At 34.6% G+C, this 23440-nt stretch overlaps 1 protein-coding gene and 1 long non-coding RNA gene across 7 annotated transcripts in view; one reads left to right on the plus strand and one right to left on the minus strand.

The window, feature by feature from the left end:
• Positions 1-1868: 1868 nt before the first annotated feature.
• The window catches only part of LOC126369383 (ecdysone oxidase-like), a 169889-nt gene continuing 148317 nt past the window's right edge, over positions 1869-23440 (minus strand). For 5 of the 6 annotated variants that reach the window (XM_050013769.1, XM_050013768.1, XM_050013766.1 and 2 more), the window contains 3 exons: positions 5065-5270; positions 4488-4621; positions 1869-4196 (listed from right to left, as the gene is read on the minus strand). In XM_050013769.1, the coding sequence (XP_049869726.1) occupies positions 2643-4196; positions 4488-4621; positions 5065-5212 (1836 nt within the window). In that variant the 5' untranslated portion in view covers positions 5213-5270 and the 3' untranslated portion in view covers positions 1869-2642. Of the gene's footprint in view, positions 4197-4487; positions 4622-5064; positions 5271-5932; positions 6074-23440 lie in introns of those variants that run through there. The other variant, XM_050013765.1, reaches the window with a different exon arrangement.
• Positions 22069-22818, plus strand: LOC126369455 (uncharacterized). The gene is made up of 2 exons (XR_007566702.1): positions 22069-22237; positions 22346-22818. It is a non-coding gene; the product is annotated as an uncharacterized LOC126369455 (long non-coding RNA).

Below are 23440 nucleotides of genomic sequence, written 5' to 3' on the forward strand. Positions count from 1 at the left end.
TGACGTAGCGAGTAGGCGCCGCTACTTCAAAAGCGCACCCCTGATGCCGGGCAGCAGCGGTATCAGTACTGGTTGGAGGTCGACGAAATGGATTCTGGTAGGGCTCTAGCTAGAACATCACCGATTGAGAAATGGTCGGTATACTGCGGAACGGAAGGCGATTGGGGCAACCACCGTACTACACGCCCTATCTATGGAGTAATGGCGATTACTCCACCGACAAGAGCGCAGCTCTTAAATAAAGAGAGAGAGAGAGAATATCTACGAGTATTAAGACATTCAGTAGCCACACGTAAATAAGTAGAGAATTTGTGATAACCATGAACTGTTACTGTTAGGACCATATCTCACTAGGAAACTATCAACCTGTTGTTAACTGCACACGATTTGTTGATAGCGCGACCGCAGTAGCGCACCATGGTGTCATAGTGAGATAAGGTAATAAGAGGACAATACAAAATGTTAACGTGTGTAAGTGAGATCGACTTATACGAAGTTTGTGTTTGTTATCTCTTTCGTGCGCGAAAGCGACTTAAAAACTTGTGTAGTTTTTTATTAGTTAATCTATTCTGAAGTACATACACCCGAATGATTTATAATATTAATTTCCCAGCTGTTGCTAAGTTGCTTATAAAAACAGTAGAATGAATTACTTACTCTCACATTCGCCAAAATGATTAATTCCATGTACTTAATAATATTCACAGGTCTCCGACCAATAAGCAGGGTTAAAGAATTACAGTACGTCTTAGAATTCAAGGCATATTTAACACTACAGGGTTTGAAATACGTTTCAAAAGACAATCTCACTTTACAATTATCTTTAAAACCCTTAGCCGTAGCATACGTAGCGTCACGAACATGTAAGCTTGCAAGTTTTTGTATTCAAACAAAACACCTACTGAGCGTCGAATTTTAATGAAGGTAAGGCGAGAGGGACAATTAAAAGTTTTACATAATTCAGTTGTGTGTCTGCATCGTGGGGGGTCCTCCCTCCCCCGCCTACAGACACAGCTGGTCGCGAGCTGATCGGGACTAACGAGAAAAGAACCAATGAATAGTAATTTCGCATGCAATATACCAATAACTTCTAAAATATACCAATACCAATAACTTAAGTCTCGTTTGTATAATTCAAGAATGGTTTAAAGTATTCAATTGTTTTCCTCTACAACTTCTCTGTTTATTCCGTATCCCCCAAGTAATTAATGCCATCTGTGGCAAAACAACAATAAGTCACGTCAAAAAAAAAAAACTCCGTATCTGTTTTAACTAACCCTAAGGTCAATTAACGAACTATAACTGATCCTACGGTATGGTTAATAACGATAAACATATTGAATTTACCTGTATAAGCATTTCATAATTATTGTCACTACCTACATCCAATAGTAGATACAGTAGATAGAGTTTTTAAACCAATGAACCATCGCTTCTTTTGTTTTTAAGAGTTATTCATAATATTAAGTTATGTACGTCACTTACATATTTTATGTGAAATGCCATTGATCGGTGAAAATGTTGTAAAAGTGTAGCTTGCTTAATAATTATTACCATGTTAAAAATATTTGTATCAAAATAATGCGATATCTATAACACATTAGTGAGAGTTAAGGTATAAAGTGTTATATCGTTTTATTATCTTCATTCCGAATATGCCGCCCTCCTGGCAAAGTCTACCAATTTAGCAAAATGTGCCGCAGACTCCCAGAAATAATTGAGATCTGGAAACTAAACTGAAGAATAATAATTGATAATTGGGGAAACACAGCTTTTTGTTTTGTTTACTTTATTTCAGACGCTTCACATAAAAATGGAGCGACTTTGCTGAATTTTCCATAATTTTGCCTTTTCGATTAGGAAGTTATTTTCCACAGAATATTTTCAAAGATTAAGTAGGCAAAAACCTACACTCAATTTACAAATACTTCTATAACCAATTACTTTCCGAAATATATGAATACAAATCAGTTTAGGAAAATAATGATCTTATTTTTCAGTTCAATAACCTACGCTCACAAATAACTAATTCATTTCTTTACAATAAAGAAAGTAATCATCATAATTTTATTATAAATATTGTGTACCATATATAAAAGCACAATATATTTTCCAGACTTCTTTCTCGAGAATGTCATTTATCAAATGATTGATTTGTTCGATACAGACGTCGCCTAATCTTAATAAAGCCTTCCATAACTACGTGTATGTTTTGCATGCTCCTAATAACATTGTAAGGCGCTGTACATTATGACGTCGGAAAATGACAATTTATCAACGCTCGAAAAACGTCGACGCAAAAGAAAGTTGCTTTTTATATTGGTCTTTCAAACGACATGTTTTTCCTTTTATTAGACCTCAATTTTGCTGCGTAAATTGTGCTCGTGGCAAATTATTTCCTTTTTAGTACGTTCAAACATGGGCATGCGTATTTGTAGTAGCTATTATGTAAATTCCGGTATCCTAAGCATTATCTTAATTACTTAGTTCAATTATTGCATGAACAAAACTGAGCGTTTTGACAAGAAATTAAATAAAATATAACCTTATTCTTTTTCTTTTTTTTCAGTATAAATAAAAAAAAATATTCTTAAAGTTAAGTAAAGTTAAGTATTTCATTAAAAAAAGCACATGAGAGTTGTTTAAGAATAGTTTCTTCTATAATTTGTTTTACACCCATGATCTTCTTTGATCATATCGGCTCCTTTTTCTCCAATCATTATTACTGGGGCATTAGTATTACCTCCTGGAATGTCTGGCATGATACTTGCGTCTATTACTCTCAAACCCTGGAGGCCTCTTACTCTCAATCTTTCATCTACAACTCCTTTTCCTTGTGGTCCCATTGCACAAGTACTACTGAAGTGGTAGACTGTTGTAGCAGTATTCAGAATATAACATTTCCAATATTCAAAACTCCATAGCTCCAAATGATCACATTGTGTCACCTTCAAATCTATAATCTCAGAGTTAATACTCCTGAAGTAAGTAGTATTGACAATTTTCACGAAGTCTACTACACTTCGAGCGTGTTTATCTAAATCATTTGGATTGGAATAATATCCTGTATAAATCATAGGACTATCTTCAGGGTCATTACTCCTCAATTTTACTTCACCTACTGACTCTGGATGTAAGAGAGGAATATACGTGAATAATGTTTCTCGCAGTTGACCAGCTTTCACCAAAGCTTCGCACATATGGTCTTCTAATTTAAATATATATCCGCAAAGAACTGGTAAACTCCATGCTGAGGCTGGAAGAGGGTATGCACAAGCTTGATAGTCTGGATAATCTTGCGACTTATTCAGGGCTACATGCCCAATCATACTTACAGGATAATAATTTAAACCAGTAATAATCCCAATATTCTGGGTAATAGAAGATACACTCTTCTTTCCAGTAAATGCTATAGGTGGCATCACATGGTCTTTCATGTTTTTTCCTACGTTGGGTGAATTTAAAACAACTTTTATTCCCATTTCTTTTAAATGATCTTTTGGCCCTACTCCAGATAACATTAGTAACTGAGGTGTATTTAGAGCACCTGCAGATAATATTATTTCTTTTGTAGCTTTCACTATTATGATTGTTTTATCTGGTAATTGAACTTCAACTCCGATTGCAACTTTATTTTTAAATATAACCTTCCGTGCCAAAGTGTTCTTCAACAAATATAAATTCGAGCGATTCTTAGCTGCTTTTATGAATGTTTCACCGGTGCTCTGTCTCACATTATTGTCAATGGTAAATTGGGGGAAAGAATATCCAAACTGATCATGCCCATTGTAATCTAGTATTATTTTGTGTCCCATTTCTTTAAAGGAATTTAAGAAATTTTTGGTTTGTGACCACCAGTCTGGAAAAGTTACTCCTAGAGGGCCGTCATATCCGTGCAACTTAGCTGAGTCGCTTTTAGAGATTGGCATATTATTTAAACGCTCACTTTTCTTAAAGTAATGAAGAACAGTTTTCCAATCCCAGCCAGCATTGCCAAGATCGACCCAATTCTCATAATCAGCTTTGTTTCCTCTGACATAAAACAAGTAGTTGTTGCCGCTAGATCCTGACACCATTTTACCTCTTGGTAATCGAACAGTCTTAGTTGGATGTGCCTGTCCAGAATAGCCATCGTTTTCCGAATAATAACCCCAGTCTATTTTGGAATGATCCGCTATGGGATATAAGCCTGGGATCTGAAAGTATAAAATCTTATTTAATACACTAACCAGGAAAATTATACCGCCGTCTAGTGTAGGTAGATACCTACACTAGAAAGCGGTGTAATTTTTTAGGCCCAGATGGGCCTATCGTACAGGAAAGAAGTAGTGAAGTATGTTTAACTGCAGAAAAAATACTTAATTCCTACTTAATTCCGACACTTGTGTTATAAATATGTAGGTATGTGTTGTCTGAGTATACTTACCTTCTTATAGCATTTCGGTCAGTTCTTTAAAATAGATGTACAATATAATTATGAAACTTACTTCAGAAGTCAAATCAGGATCACCACCAGCTTCAACCAAAAGTACAGTCCAATTGGATATCTCAGTCAATCTGTTAGCAAGCACACAACCAGCAGATCCAGCACCAACAATGATAAAGTCGAATTGTTGACCATCTGAAAACATAGAGATCGTCAGCTTACATTATTTGCATTGATGCAGTTACATTTACTAGATGAGAGCCCTCAGCACACCCCATTTGTCCGGCCAAGTAGTTGAATATACAATAAGTTACGTCAGTGAACTCGGTCTTCAGTAATTGTAGATGTATTTTGACAGTAAATTGTAACTGACAAGTTCTCATTTATTACTGCAAAGTATCACAATAAATTATTAATAACGTTAATACTTAATCCACGTCAGAAGGTTTCAAATTAACAGCTGTGTCAATCCGATCATATTATTATGTAGGCGTTTAACAATTGTGCGCGAATTTTTGACGTGTTCCTATGAACGTAGAGGCTCGCATCCGCACACTGGCGCACGCGGTTGGTTCACCGTCGTTCTTACAACGCAAGCGCTGCGATTTTCTTCAACAGATCAGATTAAATCCACTTACCATATACATTAGCCTGTTTAGGATATCCGTCTGAGGATCCTCTTAGGTATGTCAGAAGACTGAAGAATATTTGTGCTAGATGAATAAGTGGTAGGGTAGCTTCCACTCCTGCAGTGGCCAACGTTTGTGAGAGGGTGGCGTTGCTCATCTTGCTATTACACCCGTTTTAGATAAGTTAGGTATGTCTAGGAAGGAAGTGAGCAAGTCTGGAAGCAAAATAATTTAGGTTATCTACTCTTTCAAAGCACTTCGTAACTACACTAAAACAACCATCGCTAAGGCGAACAGCAGAGTGATGCAAAGAGAGTCATAAACAATTGAAAAAGATACTCGTACAAGAGTCCAACGGTGATGATTAAAAACCAAATTTACTTTACACAAAAATCAATCCATTGGAATTTTTGAATCGATTTGTAGTTATAACTCTTAGAACATGGACAACATGAACAGTTATATGGAAAACATCAAAATATTTTAAAAGAGCAGCGAGACTATATGACATTTTTGAATCCAAAATTAATAATTTTGAAAAATATTCATGTCATTTTAACCTTGTAACGCCGAGATTTCTAGACACAATAGTTAAACATAGGGTTGGATTTTAAAAGAACATTCGGTCTTACGACTTAAAGCCTATAAATGAATACATGTCATAATCCTTTGTTTCTGTCTCCTTTTCATATTCGTCATTTTTATTATAATTTCTAAAATTGTGTCTTCATGTTATCTATTGTCTGGTTAAATAACCAATAAATAAAATAAATAATAAGGAGGTCCCTTGAAATGTTAAGTATGTGAAAGCAATTGAGTTCCTGTTTAATATTATTTTATGCTCTAGTTTTATTTTTGTTTGTTATTTGACATTTACCTCGGATAGAATTCACTGCCCGGCCGGAATACACTGATGACACCTTGGTTTTAAGAGAACAGACCACTTTGGACGAGCCTGGCTGTTTTCAATACACCGATGTTTCATCTTCAATTTATACTTGGGTAACTATAGGTACTGCAGAGTAGATTAAATACTTTTTGGGTTCAGTGAGTGAATATCATAAATCTGAGTGCATGAATAGAAAAAAATATATATACTTATGCCATGTTTATGATGATTATCATCGCTGACTGGCAAAATCATCATCATACATCTTTTCCCGATGATTTATATAGTATTTAGCAGGGCTAACATGCACAACATGATAAAATTACCTATCTATGGATTCAATACACTTTGTCGATAATTTTGTTTTTTCCTTAACATGCGTGGCACGTGATTTTAGTCGTATTTTGACAGAACGACATGACTTATTTGGGTTCATATTTTAGCACTAATTGACAAAACGACATAGTTGTACCGTCAGAATAAATAAAATGACCGTGACAAAATTTTATCTTACTTTTTTCTAAGAGCAAATTTAGGATGAATAATTTAATTACAGGCTATATACCAGAATATAATGAGTACGAAAGAGATTAAAATACGATGAAGAAAATATTGGTGCCGATTCCAGTACACATCATCTAATTTTATTTTAAGTTATACCTGTCATTTTCTTATCCGCCAAAAAGGAAAGGGACGGGTAATCGATAGGCATAAATTTATGGAACACACGTCAATTTTAGACAGGAATTTTATAAACCCTAAGTTGACAGCACACGTCAAACGGTTTGCATACCAGCGAGATGACTATTTTGTTCGCCCGAGTTATTCGTTTCGTTTTAAAATTAACAGTTGTCAATTATCCGTCCCTTTCCTTTTCGGCGGATAAGAAAATGACGGGTATAACCTAAAGTAAAATTAGGAGTTGTCTGCAGGAATCGGGGTCATTGTCTACATTACTGAATATAGCTAGGTAAGTACAGTAGAAACAATTCTTTACAAAATTTTCGACGGAACCACATATCAATTTATATTGACATGTGGTTCCGTCGAAATATACATAATAATATCAACAATGTGTCAATTGGGTAAATAACATTTGTCTCTTTGTTGGATGGAATATTTTTTAATGTTTGTATTACAACTTACGTTTTATATGTCACAATGTTCTGTATAGTATTCATTTTTTTCGAAACATTTTACAATAAGCAGTACTAATTTCTTATTGCAGAACTTTACATAAATTAGTCATTGATATACAGCCTCTGTGGTCTAGTGGTTAGAGCGTCAGGCTCACGATCTGGAGGTCCGGGTTCGATTCCCGATGGGGACATGGTCGAAATCACTTTGTGAGACTGTACTTTGTTTGGTAAGGACTTTTCAGGCTTGAATCACCTGATTGTCTGAAAAAGTAAGATGATTCCGTGCTTCGGAGGGCACGTTAAGCTGTTGGTCCCGGCTATTAGCCGTAAAAACACCTTCACCAACCCGCAGTGGAGCAGCGTGGTGGAGTATGCTTCATACCCCCTCCGGTTGATTGAGGGGAGGCCTGTGCCCAGCAGTGGGACGTATATAGGCTGTTTATGTATGTATGTATGCACTGTTACTCTTTACAGCGATATAAGTTACAACAAGTTATAAAAACATTTGTATCAATTTAGTCGCGATGAATTTATCCGTGCTGTATGGTATTAATTTGTATTGGTATTTTTCAGACACAGTATTCCTACCTATTGATACATACACATGAACAGCCTATACCCGTCCCACTACTGGACACAGGCCTCCCCTCAATCAACCGGAAAGGTGTACGGAGCATACTCCACCACGCTGCTCCACTGGTTGATGGAGGTGCTTTTACGGAACGGCTTAACGTGCCCTCCAAAGGACGGAATCATCTTACTTTTTCAAGCCTGAAAAGTCCTTACCAAACAAAGGTCGACCACAAAGTAATTTCGACAATGTCCGCATGAGGAATCGAACTCAGACCTCCAGATCGCGAGAGTAACGCTCTAACCACTAGACCACTAGGCTGTTGATACAAATAAATAAATGTATACTTAGCTACTATAGTAAAGTAGTGTAGTAATCAATGGAAAGCAGCAATATAGTCGTGACGCTGCAATATTTTATAACAACAGTATCGCTGCTACAAGTCGCAGTGTGTAAAGGGGCCTACAGGCTTTGCGTAATGTAATGTCATAATAACTAAATAAATATATAGCTAATTCCGTAAAACAATTACTTACGTTAAATTATATGAGACATAAGCAACATAATTAGTTGCCTAAGAGTAGTATTCAGAGTAGTAAATACTGAGAATTATTGAGGACAGAAGAGGCAAGATGATTGGACACCTAATAAGACACGACGAATTCATTAAAAACATCATAGAAGGAAAGCTAGAAGGAAAGAGAGGAAGGGGAAGACCAAGAAGAGCTTACATGGAACAGATTAAAGAAAAGGTTAACGTCGTGTCTTATAGGGAAGTCAAGGAATTGGCCTTTGATAGACTGGAATGGAAAATGCTACACCGACAAGAGCGTGGCTCTTAAATTGATGATGAAGAGTAGTATGCCTAAACTAAGTAAATGAATTATACTATATTTTAATGTGTGTCCAATAAAGAGTTTAATACATGTATATGCCTATGTTGTAACTTGTAGACAGTGATACATGTTTCATTATGTTAACCCCAGGGTAATCTATAATTGATTTCTTGTAATAATAATAATATTACCACTATGTATTCTACATAAGCTATTGATTACATAGAAAATAAATAAAAAAGGTAAGATACATATTTAGTTTCCTTGGATTTCCGCAAAGTAACGCTTATAAATATTCGCGATTTTCGTTTTTCTGATAACATACGTACGGTCACGAGCATTAATATGTATACACTTTGGTACCATGTCACATTAACTTTTTTGACAAATTGAACTGTAAGAATACAAAATTAGCATTTGTATTTTTATTTTTATTTTATTTTTTTACCTTAATGTTACCTATTTGACATACAATTTTCTAACGTTTATATTGAAAAGACATTTCATTACAATATATTTGTTAATTTTTTATTTTGATTATATTGAATGCTATTGTAATTTATTTAATAATTTTATTTGTAATTTAATAATCTGTTATGTTTTAAATTCGTATACCGAAAGGTGCGACATAGTGCGACATATATTATATTGTAACAACTCTTTTACCTATGTTGACGAATAAATGAATTTGAATTTGAATAAGTCTCACTAAATGTCAAATATGTTAGTGAGACAGAGTCCTAAAGTGGGTACATTATATTGCCCATGACTGTGCAATATAGTGCAGCGCAGTGCAGCAGTTAGGTAAGAGATGATGATGACACCAATTCAACATACATTTTATGATAGATAATGATCCGTACGTACCCTCATCATCTGATCAGGGTAATCAGTAGTAAACTTCCAGGCAAATAGTTAATGCCATTTGCGGCAAATCTACAAAAAGTCACGACGAAAATAATAGTAGACCAAATTGAAAGACCGAAGAACCGCAACAAAAAAAAATGTTCTATTGTCTCTGGCATCTCGACAGATCAAGAGTTAACCTACAAATATAACACAGACTAAACCCATCCAGCTTAAAGCTGCCCATCCAATTTGGACGTTTCATTCGACATGGAGCAATGCTTGATTTTTTTCTTTATGACAATAGTGTCTATCGCATCGTATACGTTTCCCGGCGTATCCCACTAATTGACTGCACCCGAGCCAACGAGAAAAACAAATGGTCTACTTTTCCACTCCAAAATAGACTTTAAAACTGAAAGAATAGATTTCAGAGGTTTGATTAATGTTGAGCCACGGTTTCGAGTATTGTTCGTGACGGTAACACGAAATTGGTGGGACTGCGGTATTGTGCTCGACATGAGGCCCATACGCCTTTATTCTGACCCTGCATGCTGGAAAAATGTTTTTTTCGGTTTAGTTGGCAACATTGTCTGCGTTCCGTTTCAAGTGGTTTATAAGCCGAGTTCCTGTTTTGTGTTCGACTAACGAAAGTCTATGAAAATTTGTATAATCATCTTAATTGACACATCTACTAGAAAAATATGGAATTATACTATTTATAGAGCGGTAACTCTCCGTCCCGCACCGATTCCAAATTAAAGACTTCGTCTCCTCTGGGTCTTAGTTTAGTCGAAACGGCTTTAAGCCGCTAAGGGGTAAAGCAATCTGGAACCACTTTAGAAACTAAATCGCAAAATGCCATGATACCTTAGTGTGATGACAGGTCATCAGTCTAGTGGTTAGAGTGGTGATGTCTTGACGTCCCGGGTTTGTTTCGGAGGGCACGTTATAATAAGATCCATACATAATTATACATACAGGGTGTTAGTGACACCGTAACGAAAACTTTGAGTTAATTCTGAGTTGATATCAAGTGGAATTTTTCGTCGCAAAAGTATGGAACTGAAATTAATTAAAAAAAAATTGTAAGTGATAAATTTCCCGACAGGCAATTGCACTTGATATCATCTCAGAATCATGGTCTGAATCATCCCTCTCAATATTCGTTACGGTGTCACTAACACCCATAACCACTGGTATGGCTACCAGAATGTACTTGTACGGGGTGTAAGTGACATCGTAACGAATACTGAGAGGGATGATTTATCTCATTATTCTGAGTTAATATCAAGTGGAATTTTCCATCACAAAAGTATAGAATTGAAAATAATTTAAATAAACTAAAAAAAACATACATTTTGCGATGGAAAATTCCACTTGATATTAAATCAGAATCATGGTCTGAACGATGTTACGATGTCACTAACACCTGTATAAAATCATTCAAGTTATCAAAGACGATGAGCCCCGTTTTAAGATGGATATGATGAATTTTATGATCACAAGAGGTCAGCCTATCGCCTATAACACCTGCCCTAACACCTGCACTATTGAAGACCTGTACGAAGCCACTGACAATGCCGTAAGCGTCGCCAATTATTGGTCAGCAAAAATTTAGCTTCGATCGCCATCGACTCGCAAAGAAGAAGATCGCCTATAACATTATTAATGTTAGAAAAAATACAGTCCTGACGGATTTTACGACATACACCGGAAGATAAACACTTGAAGGTGTTCTATATTTGGGTCGTGTACTACTAGGTTCAAGATAAATTATGAAATTTTGATTACTAAATAAAGACAGATATAGATCTGAAACTAACGAAAAATATTTTCTTTTTTCTATTTAATTTATTCATGTACTTTAATCTTTTTTTTTTCCTATACTTAAAGGTTGCCTGGAAGAGATTGCTACTTAGCAATAAGGCCGCCTATTGTACTAATTCTATTTCTCTTTTGTTTTGTATTTTGTTTTTTCCTGTTTGTGCAATAAAGTATTTGTTATGTTATGTTATGTTTAATCAAGACAAACGTAATAATAAGTCCGACATATTATTTATCACGTTGTTCTATGACGTAACATAGTGTTTTTTCATACAAATTCGTGTTTTGACGTTGAGTAAAAAGTAACTGATTTGACTAGTTAGAGACTAGCTTATTATTATTCGGCCTCAGTCCAGTGTACATGTAGCGTATAATAACAATTTATGAACATAGCATATTAATAAAATTTCTATAATAAACAATTTCTAAAATACAACCTAATTTATTCGCTTTTACGAATATTACGTCTATTTTAAGACTCCTTAAATTACGCTATTACTCTAAATAAAGCTAATAAAGAGTGTTAACACATAAATTAGTAATAAAGTGTTAATGAAAATTTACGTTTCAAAAATAATATACTCGAGTCGTTGTAATATTAAGCTAAGGAAGCTTATTAAGGATGACTTATAACCTAATTATTTCTGCTGTTTTAGTGTATTATAATTATAATTTATTATTATAAAATGCATCTAGATCCAAAATCAACTAAATACTCTGCCCGTATTCAAATTTTGTAACAGAAAAATATAGCTACTTATCTATTTCCCTAGAGTTACCCCTTTTTTACAGGGTCCGCTTACTTAAACTGAAGATTTGACAGGTCCGGTTTTTTACAGAAGCGAGTGCCTGTCGGACCTTCCAACCCAAAGGGGAAACCAGCCCAATACACGTTAGGTCACATACCTCCGAAAACGAATTTCTCAGGTACGTGAGTTTTTTTCATGATGTTTTCCTTCACCGCAGAGCACGTAATAAATATTTAAAGATCCTAACATAAATTCGAAATCAAATTCCAATATCACTGGTTTAGGCCCGTGTCCCGGGATTTGAACCTGCGATCTCACGAGAGTCAAGCGCTCTTCCAACTGGACTATTACGGCTCAGTATTGGTACTTTCTTTATTATAAAATTAATTATGTACCTACTTAATTATTTATATTGACTCGTTTTATTTTGTTTTGTCAATGGCATAAATGAATTATTCTTTGACAATATAATTTTAATAAGGAAATAAATTGTAATAAATTGTAATTCTATTGTGAGCCGTGGTAGCCCAGTTGGTAGAACGCTTGCCTCTCACTTTGAGGTCGCAGGTTCGAATGCAGCACAGGTCTAAACCAATGATTGTCAAATTTGTTTTCGAATTCATGTTTGGGTCATAAATGAATCCCACATTCCTGAGAAATGCATTTTCGGAGGTATGTGACCTAACCTGTATTGGATTGGTTTTTCTTTCGCGGGTTGGAAGGTCTGACAGACAGTCTCTTCTGCAAAAACCGGACCTGTTGGACCGGAAATGTCTAGGTAAGATAAGCGGACCCTGTAAAAAACGGGATAGTGCTAGGGAACGAGGGAGTGAAGGAAGTGAATCGTTAAATAGTTATATACCTATATACCTTCGTTTTCATGTTTTTAATGTTAAAAAAACACTTTTATTCAGACCTTGCCTTAGAAATCGACTGACAGAACTATAACTTTAATAACTCAATTTTCTCGCTATTGCTTTTGAATTAGTAATTTCAGTTTAAGTAGGTACTTACTTTATAGGTAGTTATAATTTATATTCCCGAGAACACTCTGTGCTTTTGAAATAGGTATTAAAATGGTCATCATATTACAATAAATTGAATCAAAAGCACTTTATATTACCTACCTGAACATAATATATCTAGTCCATGCAATCTGAAGTCTCGATTCCGTTGGTTGTAATTGGCCCAGATTCCTGCAGACATCTCCTAATTTTATTTTAAATTGACGTATGATTGGTTACTTTTAAAATGAATGAGTGAATGAATGATTAATACGGGCGAATAAAATAGGCATATCGCTGATATGCAACCCGTTTCACATGTGCTCTCTGACTTAACTCTGTCGGGTTTAAATTAAGTTGACAGCACACGTCAATCAGGTTGATTATGAGCGGAATGTCTATTTTATTTGCCCGGGTTTTTGATTCATCAGTCCCTTTCCTTTTCGGCGGATAAGAAAATGACGGGTAAGTATAAATTAAAATAAAACTAGGAAGTGTCTGCAGGAATCGGGGCCAATGTTTGTTTATAGTTTATTGAAAAATCAGTATTATCTCAGCGACGAAACTTAACAAACCACCACAAAAAACTAAGGACATAGCAATTATGCGGTGAACTCTGAGGCGTCACGAAAAAAATCAGAATAAAACTGACACGATAAAATATCTCGTCAGTTGTCGGAAGAAACATTGTCAGAGTTTGTAGGTGCCAATTTTATGTCATTACTATGAAGGCTTAAGGAAGGTATTTTATGGAAGGTTTTGAATTTAAGGTGTCACCCTAATGTACTACCATTCTTTACATTAACTGTTGCTGACGCAATGCGAAATCTTTTTTCCCTTTTCACATTTCCGCTGAAGATAGGTATTCAATACGAAATGGCACGAAATTCATTTTGTTGTTGAATAATTGAATAAATCACAGTAATGGATCGGGTTTTTTACGAAATGGATTTGTTTTGAAAGGCTTCCTGTGCAGGGTCATCTATTAAGGTGAGGCCATGAAATCAATGTTTTGTCTTGTCACCCTATTATGTTGGTGTCATGTCAAGCTTATTTTTCATTAGTACTGACTGTAGGGGTGGTGTAACTAATAATATCCACGACTCTATAAACAATGTATGAGTATGTGACAAATTATATACTTTCCTTATGTCCTTTATGTTGTAACAACCCCCCCTTACATATATTACTTAAATACCCCACACACTCCACTCCAATGACTAATCTGACCAGGATTCGACCCTGGGTTATAGTCAAACTAAGTGATTAAATTGGCCATTATTATTGTTGTGATCGTCTAGTATAAAGGTAGGACCTTATGTTGTGTTTTGTAGTAACTCAAATTCTTTTATATGAAGGTAGCTGAGTCAGATATGAATGCATGTTATTGAGGGCATGTAAATAAAGAATAATACTAACTTAATATACTACATATATATACTTAATAACAATACAAATAGGTTATAATTATATCACTATGGTAAATGAGAAAGTCAAGGAATTATCTAAGTAATAGGGCAATGGAATGTAAGATAATATAAGTATTTATAGTTTAAAAACAGTCAAATCAACGCCAAGCAAACCTAAACTTAATGACACTGATTAAAGCTTATAATTAATCAAATTAAACAAGAGAGACTTACAAGAAGGTAAGAAATAAGTTAGTTATTTAAAATATGTTAGGAATTTGGTTTTATTATTGTAAAAGATCTAGGAACACAGGAAAAGGATTAGAATACCATACCAACAATGTAATAGTATAGGGTGCCGTTTCGAGCCCCGACCACGCTCACCGGCGAATGAGGCCCTACCCTGATTTAGGCCCCTCTCCGAAAGAACAAATAGGTTTTTTATGAAATGATAAGCACATAAATGTGACATATCAGGAGCATTAGGTAAATAGTTGGTAGGTAAAGGGAAGAGCTTCCCAACACCAATTTCACATATGTAATAAAATTATTTAAGTTAGACAGATTTACATCCAATCTAACAACACAACTCATTGTGATGCATAGCTAGCACCATAGCCATGGCGCAAAAAGGTAAGTATGTGAGCGACTTAGCAACCGGAAGCCAATATGCAGCTACTCATCACTGTCCTCCCCCCAATACACCACAGTGCAAGAAGATCAACAGAAGCAGTGACTACCGAACTGGATTGACCCCAAATATACTAAGCAAAAGGTCCCTAACAAAACGAATGAGCGACTTAGCAACCGAAGGCAATACGCAGCTACTCATCACTGTCCTCCCCCCAATACACCACAGTGCAAGAGGATCAACAGAAGCAGAGACTACCGAACTGGATTGACCCCGAGTATACTAAGCAAAAATGTCCCTAACGTCCCTACTATGGCTTCAGCGGCATTGCAATAACACCAGCCATAGGAATAAGTATGATTGTGAGATGGATGGTCATGAATATGACACCAACCATGAATCACAAGAATATATGCAGTCAAACTGGATGTAATTGTTATGCATAAATGCATTATTGCAATAATATTGCATGTTAGTAAGCAGACAAGTTGCATAGTGAAATTAGGCCAGGTAAACCCCTGGACAAGGTATAGGTTGTTAGGTATGTCACAAACTAGCAGCAGTGACATTAAGGTATTATCAGGTAGAAGAATAGTAAAATAACACAAATAAATTGTGTTGAATTGGTTTGTATATTGCATTTTAGTAAGCAAACAAGTTGCATAGTGAAATCAGGCCAGGTAAACCCCTGGACAAGGTATAGGTTGTTAGGTATGTCACAAACTAGCAGCAGTGACATTAAGGTATTATCAGGTAGATGAATGGTAAAATAACACAAATAAATTGTGTTGAATTGGTTTGTATATCAGTGTAATCAAGCCAGGCAGGCCCGGACAATACAGTAAGTATATAGAAGTCATGTTAAGTCACATAGGTGAAATAACAACACAGATTCAAGTATATAAATTTATTCAAAAGCCATTATCAATACCATTACCTTCATCTCATGGTATCCAGACTTTTTTATAATTCAAATTAATAATTAATTGTATTATTTACATGGCTTAATAAGCCACAATGAGCTGATAGATCCAGAGTGGGTCATAATAAATTTACATTATAACACAAGAGGACAAAGTTGACCCATACCATACAATACTGATTATATGGCATCGGCTAGAGTCTTCATACTCGAAAGCATCGCCACGCACAACCGCTCATCAGGAGGAGGCAATCCAACCTGACTATCCAAGTCGCAGCGCTGGCTCGATACTGATTATCTAGCTTCATCTCATATTGGCGGATGGTCATCCTGTCCCAATATCAGAAAGAAGGTCATGGATAATAATATCTCACCGCACCACTCCTGTAGATAGCTGTATCTCCCAAAGCACCACTATAGAACAATCCAGAACCATGTTACAGTGGTAACAACAACTGTTCCTACAATTATTCTACATTGACACAGTGAGGTAGCAGGCCGTAAACCATAAAGGTTCACCCTGTGTAACTTCAGATTGGTTTTCGAATAGAATCCTCAGGGGAATTCTAACTACAATAAAACACAGCAAGATTACAATCCAACCTGGACCAACAGTCTAGGTTCACAATAAAAGATAAAAATCTAAATCCATGAGGTTACCTCTAAAACAAGGATACCTCATTCTGTATACTGATCTCCCCATTTCCAAGCAATAATTATATTACCCCGAAATGTGGATCCCAACATACAGAACTACAAGAAGAACATTTTTTGTTCAGTCTATGCGGCAATATGTACAATTTTCATTGTAAACATTGACACACAGCCCAAACATAACCAATAAGATAATAAAATTCAGTCAGAATATCGCAAGCAGTCATTTCCTACGCGTCAGTAAAGTGTCAGTTAAAAAGTTAAATAGATAAACATACATAAACTACATAAAATAACATAAATAATAACAAAGGTAAACAATCACAAGCAGCACATGGTCCCTACGTTCGCAAGCTTCCCTACACACTTTTGACACATCCTACTCCTATCGGGCCCTATCTTTAGCGTAAAATTGTACCTGTCGTCTGAGATCTGATGATCTCAGACCTGTTTCCAACGATGCCTGTAAGAAAAAGGTAATTAGTACACCACACTTCCTATTTTAAACCTAACAAGGTCCCTACAGCGCACTCCGCGGACTTTTGTCGGACAAAACCTACATATTTCACGTAATCTACGCACGGAAGCTAATTCTAATCCCTATTCTAACGCGGTAGACGATCAACTACACCACGGAAGGTTCGAATAGCTGATTAAAGAGCAAATTTACATATTTTGACAAAATAACAATCGCGCACTGTAATCCTGAGCTACGAAGCTCTCAAAAGTCGCGACAGCTGGTAATCCAGCAGAAGGAATCCCTACTAACTTACAGAATAGCTAGTCCGACTTGAAATTCCTAAACCGGCAGCACCTCCTGCTGCTAATGTCACGAACGAAGTTCCTCAAAAAATCGTGCAAAACCCCCTTTTATACCCGTTATGCTCCCTCTCATCTATCAGGCAATCGCGATATTGCTACCACTAGCGCCTCAAAAACATCCAAATGACATTTACCCGACATTGACAATCGAGGTATTTATTGAAAATCTCATACTTCCTATTGACATAAAAATATTCATTTAATTTTATTTTTATTCTTAAGTTGACTATAATACTAATGATGTTATTTATTTAATCAAATTCTATTTAATTTATCAAATCAGAACTGCAGAATTTTAGATAAAAAATATATCCAATTTTGTAGAATTTCTAAAAAGCCAAACACTCGCTCGACCATTTGCCTGACGTTTCTCGCACACATCTGCAATTTACATAATCTACACAAACCAAGCTCCTCAACCTTATTGGCTGTTTCTCTGTGTACGCGAAAAGTGGCGTGACTTCTGGATTGTTCTATTTTAGGGTCTAAAACGCGTACAATACAACACCTTGTCAACAATCCAAAAACGGTTCCGTTTTTGGAGACAAAAACCATGAATAATACCTAAATTCCTCTATATCTCTTAAACTGTGACAATTAGGTAGCTGAAACTTTCAAAAACAATGCATCTCCATTGCCATCACAACTACAAATTCAAAGAAACACAATAAATCAAACATTTAAAAAGATCCCCCACTCTACAAACCCGATACTCCAATGCATGTTTTGGCTTGTCATTAACAACGACAACATACTAGCAATATAAAATTCACGATCAATTCACGTTCATGTTTTTGTTCACTAAATGTTCTTTCAATTGTAGGCACGGAACCCCTCAAAATAATGCGATTCACACTTGGCATTATTTTAGCTTTACTCTTTTTCCATGATTTTTCTCAATTTTCGCGAATTACAGTTCTAAAAAATTAGAATAATATTTTAAACGATAGGTACGAACTTCGTTTGCTTTATAAATCAATTTCAACAAGAAATACTACGTAATATAGCTATTATTTTCAATTTTGTAAAATATACCAGCTCAAAACCCTTCATTCATATATTTTTACATCGACACCCTTTTGGTGCTTGCTACTCCCGCGAAAATTCAAACTATCCTAATGTCTATTTTTGTATTTTAAATAATTTTATTCCATAAATTCGTACATATTATTTCAAAATAACATCCCTATCTCGAATCCTAATTAACAAACTCTAAAATTTCGTATACCTTTTTATAATCTATGTATTCCTGTGACGTAAACTGAACATATCCTTCATTCGTTCTCACAGTTAAACAAAACACTTGAATCAAGTAGTGTGGTTTGTATTGTTTGGACAATTAGTGTACTTTTTGTGTTAAATATAATTATTAAACCTTTCAGATTGTGTTTAATATGACTACAGAATAGTGGGAATCATAATGGAAAGAAGACAAAATAAGATGCAACGTACGGGTTTTAGCTACAATAATTAGTAAGATTGAAGACTTCTTGACGATGTTTATAATGTATCCTATAAAATATTCACTCACCAGGTAAGAAATTAATAAATACCTTTTGTATTCGTTAAGTATTTTATAGAGAAATTCGTAGTGCAAAAAGTCACTGTTTCACCCATTTATTCCAATTTTTCTTACGATAATTTCAACTATCAAACAGCAATCAAGCAAAATTTTATTACTTAACTCCATGTGTGGAGAGATAGTTCTTATCAGGACTACAAGAATTATTTGAATCTGTTTAGGATTTAATGAGATATTAACAGATGAAATTTTTCAAATATTCCTTAGATTCCTACACATGCTCAGTCACTAACAACCTTGTTTTATTGATGAGTAATATAATAATTAGTAAATTACATACCTACCAGACATGAAATCAACCAATAGTTTCTGGACTGATAAATAAAATATAAAGTTATTAGCAAAACGGTTTCGGTTAAAACTGGCTTTCATGATGAGATTTGATCTCCCTTCATATTGTTTTGAGAATAAGAATGAATCCTACTTCTATTGTATTCACGTGTTTTTATTTGTTTATTAGAGTCCTGTGAGTCATAAATAATACCTGTAGAAACAATAAGTAAATGCAAGTCATCGTCTTAGTAGGTACTAGACAGTGATTATGCTCTTACATAAAATTTACCCCTAATTTCAGTTATGAATAACTTTCAGAATCGTCCAAAGATCCAGGAGGGACAGATATCTACTCCAAACCTGGTAACTGTTGCAGATATTCAAGAAAATTATAGGAAAACAAATGTGAATGACGGATAGATTTAGCAAGATGAAAGATTTAAGCCTACAAGCACGCTACTGTTTCTCACATCAAAGGTACATTGTTAATTATGAACATCAATAGTAAATAAAGCAGTTTTGGAGAAAAATAGTATGTTTCATTAATAATCCCCTGGTTGATTATTTTTATTGATATCGTACAGCTCCATCTATTGGCAAGCTATGGTACTACAATGACTTCTAGCTATCAAGCTGCCTAGAATTGAAGTCCTGCTTTTCACAAATGTCAGTCCTTTTCCCACTCCATCTATGTACGAGTAGACGCACTTATCCAAATCTATTCCCTAATAGATGGCGTTAAATTTATAAAAATAATAAAAAAGTTGCCTTATAGAAACACTAGATTCAAATTAAGAAATAAATATTTACATAATGATATACATAAACATAAACAGCCTATATACGTCCCACTGCTGGGCACAGACATACATAATGGTATAATCACTAGAATATCATTATCACTTCCATATTGGTTTGTAGATACATACATACATAAACTCACGCCCTCCTCCCACCAGGGCAAGCAGAGACCACCGAATTCCATTTGTTTGTAGGTCTATGAAATTATGAAGCCTAAAGGTAAAACAAAACCTACATGTTTCTCAAAGTTCCAATTATGGTTTTTCCCTGTTTAAAGTCTAAAAATAAAAGAATATTATAATAATAAAAATATAAATTCAAAAAAAGACGAAAATAATAAATAAATGTCGAAAAAATATTTCACCCCATAGCCAAAGCTTTTAATTAACTGTGAAGTACTAACTTTTAGTCAAATATTTGAACACATCATTGATGTACATTAAAGTTTATTGAAAATAAACTAGATGACTCCATCCGCGACGATTATTGTGGTGCGTTCTGTTACAATCGCCCCCTAAATTATTACGTAGTTTATCGTAGTGATAATTTATAAAAAATAAAAGAAACGCCACAATAAGCTAGCTTTAGAGAAATAAATAAAGCAAACTTTTATATTACTATAATAAGATTTCCAAAGAACATCTTATTAAACCTTTATTCAATCTTATATACAATGACAATTTATCTAATTTCCCCCCAGGAATGACCGTCAACTCCCCTCAAGAGCAATATTTGAAAATCAAATAAGTAAATATAATACTTTATTCAAAAATACTGTAACCATAATGATATACAAGTACAGTCATGTAAGTATACAGGTATACTAAAAATGTCTTAATTGCTTCCCTAAATAAATAATAAAAAATAAATAATATTATATACTACTGCTTACTCCTTTGGGAACACGAGCATGATGTCAAAATATTTTTATATAAAAAACCATTAAATTATACATCAATAATATTATTAAATAACCATAATAATTAATAATATACTAATTATTTTAATAATTAAACCTTTACTGAATATAATAATTTAAAAATAAATGTAAAAAAAAAATATCTCTTATAACAATTCCCATAATAACAATAAAAACGTAAAAAAAAAAAAACAAAAATTAATAAATAATTACTCAATAATTGAGTAATAAACAAAACAAAAGTAAACTATTTAAAATTATTTAAATTAAATCTATCAAATTCAATTAAATTTAAACATAAAGATAGATTTCAAAACTACTAGCGCCATCTATGAGAGAACATTGGAACTAATGGAAGTAGGTCAAGTCAATAACCTAACCTATAATCCGGTCAACGACCACTTATCTCTGACCTCTATCAATGACCTCGACTAATGATCCCGTGTCAATGACCCGGCATCAATGACCTTGACCAATTAAACCGATCAATGACCCTGTGTCAATGACCCGGTATGAATGACCTTGACCAATAAACAGGTCAATGACCCCGACCATTGACCCTTCCGATTATTGACCTTGATCAACACTAACCGTAGCTAAATTACCTACCTTGGTCAACAATAACCCTATTTAAATTACCCGCGTATCACAACCGCGGTCATCAACACGCTTACGTTAATAAACTAAACATACAATAACAAGCAAATAAACATTTAAAATCCCTATCTAATTTTAATCTAACCTCATATAAAAATATGATAAAAAACAAAACAATTAAATAATGCATATTAACGCACTCTAACGGTGAACAACGGAACTAATAATTTGTCCGTCGATATGAGACTCTATGCGAAGTCTATCTTATAAAATGTCAAACTAATACCCTTACTCGTCACCAGATGGCAGTCAAAATAAAGCTTCTATACACGAACCGATTAATATCGATTTTAGTTTAGATCGATCGATTTTGTTAATTATTTTATTATAAAAGTAAGATAAACCTACATCAAAACATCACAAATTACATACTATAGCCATAGATAAATTGTATCTATAAAAATACTAAATAAACACGCTTATTTAATAAAAAATGTTTGCCTTTGTCAAAGTATGAACCTAAAACAAGGCTGTATGTAAGATGATCCTTGTCTACGTACTTAGACAAACCAAAAACAAACAAATTTAATGTCAGATTGACAACTGGAGAGATCCATCCGTTGTATTACGATTATTTCGTCGTAATTATTAAAGAAATCATTGTAAATAAGAAGATTCTATCTAGTAAAAACATATAAAAGTTGACACAAGGTAATTATAAAAGTTTGGTTACTTAAAATAATACGTTATTACATTGGAAAACCTTCACTTGCATCTGGTTCACAACACGCTTACAATGCTATTTTATTTTGTTTTCAGTTACGCGCATGTTTCTACATAACCTACAGCTTCGGAATGATAATATAGCCCTGCCTAACTATGCAAGAATGAAACCCTACAATGCTAACAAGTCAAAATGCCTATCGACCTACAGCCCTAGCCCTAACCATACCTACACAGAAAATATATAAATAGATACATAGGGCGGGATACCTGCACCATGAGACCTAAGGCAACAGGCGGATAGTGGAAAGGAGAAGGTGTAGGAAGGATTTTCTTACTGCCAATCACACAGACTCATGTGACCGTGGTTAGGCTAAAGGTGTCTTGGCCACAGTAAGAGGATACTGAAAGTGACACATAGAACAATATAAGCATGCATAGTGTGATAAAACAAAAGTGACATGGACATACACAGTGAAATTAAAGTGAAATAATAATAAATAAAAACAAGCAGAATATGACACCTGTACTTATTATAAAATTAAATAATATTAGAATGTTGATGATAACCAGTCTCTTATTTATAATAATTGATAATTAAAACATAAGATTGAACCGTTTTAACACAAACTTCACCCCTTGATGATATCAGGGTTGGTAGGTTAGTCTCAGACCGTTACTATTCACAAAAATAGAATGCCCCTGCTGGACATTTAAGATACATACATAGCTTCACGCCCCCACATAATTCTCTAAGTACATACATAGCTTTACGCCCCCATATAATTCTTGAGATACATACATAACTTTACTCTCCACATAATTCTTGAGATACATACATAACTTTACACCTCCACATCATTATTGATGTACATACATAGCTTTACACCTTTCCTAGGTTACATTAATACATACATAAACACTTCACACATTTATAAGCCATAGTTTTACATACATACATGTAAATTTTCACGCCCCCACTTTATTTTAACCATACATACACATCTTTATGTCTCCCTTAGATTACACATACATAAACATTTCACATCTTTATAAACCCCTAGTTATATACACGTACATATCAAATTTCACGCCCCCAAGACATCCAATCATTTCCCAGCATTTGAGACCTCATAATTTTGGTCACGGCACCAAATTGTAACAACCCCCCCTTACATATATTACTTAAAT

This window comes from Pectinophora gossypiella, chromosome 9 (genome assembly GCF_024362695.1).
Source record: "Pectinophora gossypiella chromosome 9, ilPecGoss1.1, whole genome shotgun sequence".
In the NCBI taxonomy this organism is placed as follows: Eukaryota; Metazoa; Arthropoda; class Insecta; order Lepidoptera; family Gelechiidae; genus Pectinophora; species Pectinophora gossypiella.